This window comes from Sphaeroforma arctica (genome assembly GCF_001186125.1).
Source record: "Sphaeroforma arctica JP610 unplaced genomic scaffold supercont1.728, whole genome shotgun sequence".
Taxonomy (NCBI): Eukaryota; class Ichthyosporea; order Ichthyophonida; genus Sphaeroforma; species Sphaeroforma arctica.
In genome coordinates, this window is record NW_014039830.1 from 36590 (window position 1) to 38966 (window position 2377).

The 2377-nt window shown below is 46.1% G+C and overlaps 1 protein-coding gene across 1 annotated transcript; it reads left to right on the forward strand.

The window, feature by feature from the left end:
* Positions 1–291: 291 nt before the first annotated feature.
* SARC_08279 (hypothetical protein) lies at positions 292–1750 on the forward strand (the record flags this gene model as incomplete). Its single annotated transcript, XM_014297757.1, has 4 exons — positions 292–465; positions 1039–1213; positions 1581–1699; positions 1727–1750. Exons 1-4 carry the CDS (start codon positions 304–306, stop codon positions 1748–1750), a joined length of 480 nt encoding a protein of 159 aa, XP_014153232.1. The 5' UTR covers positions 292–303.
* Positions 1751–2377: the final 627 nt, after the last annotated feature.

The window sequence follows — 2377 nt, forward strand, 5'->3', positions numbered from 1 at the left end:
GAGCTCCACGGCGCACCCCAAATAACTATGCTTGGTATATACTGACAAACGTACTGTTTGTGTCACAAGCACATACATACAAGAACAAAACCACTTGAGGCGGAGTCTCTATGAAACTATGTCTTACACACCGACCGAAACACTGCCAGCCCTTTACACTACACTCATGCCACGAGACACACGGAAAGCCCCACCCACCACACAGAAGAACACGTGTATATACACGCTCACTAATACCATAGTCATATACCGAGCCGTGCTCATGCATCTTCTCACGCTGTGTGCACTAAGGTGGCGACGGAGATGAGCATAGGCGGAGCACCGCCTCTTCCTACGCTCATGCGGATTCTGACTGAGGTGGTCGTGGCCACGGGTATTCTCGCGGCGCTGGTTCTGATCGGCGCAGTCGGGTTCCACTTCACGGCGGATCTGAACTTCACGACGTCTATCTATTTCACTATTGAGGTGGGTCGCATTGCTTGGTTGTCTTGGATGGGCTATGTGTAGATGCCAGCCGTACATTACATAGTAAAGTCCGTGTGTTGCTCTATGCCCAGCAAATTGCGACGCAGTTGGATCACGAGTACCTTGTACGCCCTGTAAGAATATTCGAAAGCATACACGCGTAGCAGACATCTGAAAGGTGCCATTCTTGGACTGATCAATCTGCCTTTTGGGGTCAATTGGCTCTGTCACCAATGTGTCTGCTATCTGGCTCCAGTTTGTGCCTTCTGTCACCCATTGATTGACTTTTTGGCTGCAATTAATTGGCTTTCGAGTGCTATTTGGTGTGCTTCCTGGCACTGACTAGTCTCATTGTTTACACCGGATGCACATTCTAACCACAGACGGCTCAGATTTGATCATTGACAGCCATTCAACTGGCAACGGCACACTTCCGCGGATGTGTGCATAGTGAGTGCATATCCTTCGCAGTCTTGATCTTGTCTTTGTCCGCACACATACTTCACACCCATACACTTGCAAGCGCTATTTGGAAACTCACTCAATGCAGCGTTTCTGTGCACTTGAACACAGACTCTGACCACTGTGGGCTACGGAGACTATGATCTAGACCTCAGCAGCACGAGGCGTCGCATCTTTGTGGTCACGTACATATTCTTTGCCGTTCCGATATTCGCAGGAAGGCTTGCGGCACTGATTGAGGCTGTCTCCAAGTACCTTCAGATGAGACGTATTAGGGATATGAGAGGTGTGTGTGTGTTTATATACTCCTCGGTAGTTTGTATCAATACCTCCAGATGAGTCGTATAGGGGATATGGGAGGTATGTGTGTGTGTATACGCTCTCCTGCACTCTATACATGATCCCGAAGATAGTTTTCCTTCGATTGTTATGTTCTGGTGTGCGAAGACTTGTTTGTGTAGGTAATATATGTCTGTCTGTGCTTGGAACTGAAAGCTTATTGCCCGCTGAATGTACACTTCTTACCCCCTGAATGTCTACGTATTGCCCTATCAATACATCTTCTGAACATCCACTTACTCCCATTAGCACGTGCACTGATATCCTCTGCATGTCCACTTAACTTATTCTACTCCAAATTACATACAATTAAGAAATCGGGGTGACGCGGCAGATGCTGCAGGAGGCTGACATTGACCTGGACGGCTCAGTTAATCGGGCCGAATTCGCACTCTATTTCCTGACCAAGTTGCAAATCATCGACATGCATATGGTATGTTATCACTATTTGATTTCAAAGGTTAGAGGCTATCGGAATGAATGAAATAATATGCTGTTTTTTTAATCAATTTACAAATCATGTTATGCGTATGATGTTATCAACATTTGGTATAAAAAGTCAGAAGCCATCGGAATGAACGATATACTGTGTTTTCTGGCCAAGTTACAAATCATCGACATGTATATTGTGTGTTGGCACAATTTGATATCAAAAGTTCGAGGCCATCGGAATGAACGTTTTACGTTTATTCTTATAGCAAACTGAATGATGCACTATCGCAGCGCTGTGACATCGCCTATTTGGCCCTGTTACGATAAAGGCACTGTTGAAGGTAAAGCTTCTGGCTGCATGGGGTTGAATTTCCCCGTATGGTTAATTCTGTACTGGGTTGGTCCAGTGGATATAAGGGATATTTGTGGTATCCCTTTGGCTACAATCACTGGTACCATAGTTCGTCCGAGCACCTTTTTGCACGATGTACCCTCTTTCTCTGTTGGCTCGGGGCATCCTCGAGCTCTTGAGTGGCAGTTGCATTACAACCACATTCATCCTCAGGCTCTTGAGTGGCAGTTGCATTACAATCGCATTCATCCTCAGACTCTTAAGTGGCAGTTGCATTACAATCACATTATCCTCAGGCTCTTGAGTGGCAGTTGCATTACAATCACA